Raw genomic sequence first — 311 nt, 5'->3', positions numbered from 1 at the left:
TCAAACGTCATGGTTTCATGAATCTATCCTAAGAATTTATCTGAATGCGTATCGGTTCGAAGACTGGAAACATTTCGAATCATCGAAGCTTTACACTTTCGGTTCACTTGCCCCATTTGGACCCCAGCAGAACCGGGCATCCTCCATGGTCCATTCTGCGGTCGTACTCGCCGTTCTTCTTCAGATTGTACCAGAAGACACCCGTGCCCGTTTTTGGTGTTACGACCACGTCACTGGTGTAGAAGGCTGTACTTCCGCCAGCTTTTACGTCGTTGAGCTGCGAGAGGTATTTTAAAACTAATATACGGATG

At 46.9% G+C, this 311-nt stretch overlaps 1 protein-coding gene and 1 long non-coding RNA gene across 2 annotated transcripts in view; one reads left to right on the top strand and one right to left on the bottom strand.

Annotated features, from left to right (window-relative positions):
- LOC119592111 (prolyl 4-hydroxylase subunit alpha-3-like) overlaps positions 1-311 on the bottom strand; it is an 8,619-nt gene that overhangs the window by 413 nt on the left and 7,895 nt on the right. The window contains exon 12 of the mRNA XM_037940931.1: positions 112-277. Coding sequence (XP_037796859.1) covers positions 112-277 — 166 coding nt within the window. The remainder of the gene's footprint in view (positions 1-111; positions 278-311) is intronic.
- The window catches only part of LOC119592112, a 1,039-nt gene continuing 881 nt past the window's right edge, over positions 154-311 (top strand). Inside the window, exon 1 of the long non-coding RNA XR_005230401.1 lies at positions 154-286. This is a non-coding gene — a long non-coding RNA (uncharacterized LOC119592112). The remainder of the gene's footprint in view (positions 287-311) is intronic.

This window comes from Penaeus monodon, chromosome 29 (genome assembly GCF_015228065.2).
Source record: "Penaeus monodon isolate SGIC_2016 chromosome 29, NSTDA_Pmon_1, whole genome shotgun sequence".
NCBI lineage: Eukaryota > Metazoa > Arthropoda > Malacostraca > Decapoda > Penaeidae > Penaeus > Penaeus monodon.
The sequence above is the reverse complement of the archived record's forward strand: the minus strand, read 5'-3'. Positions and strand labels throughout refer to the sequence as shown.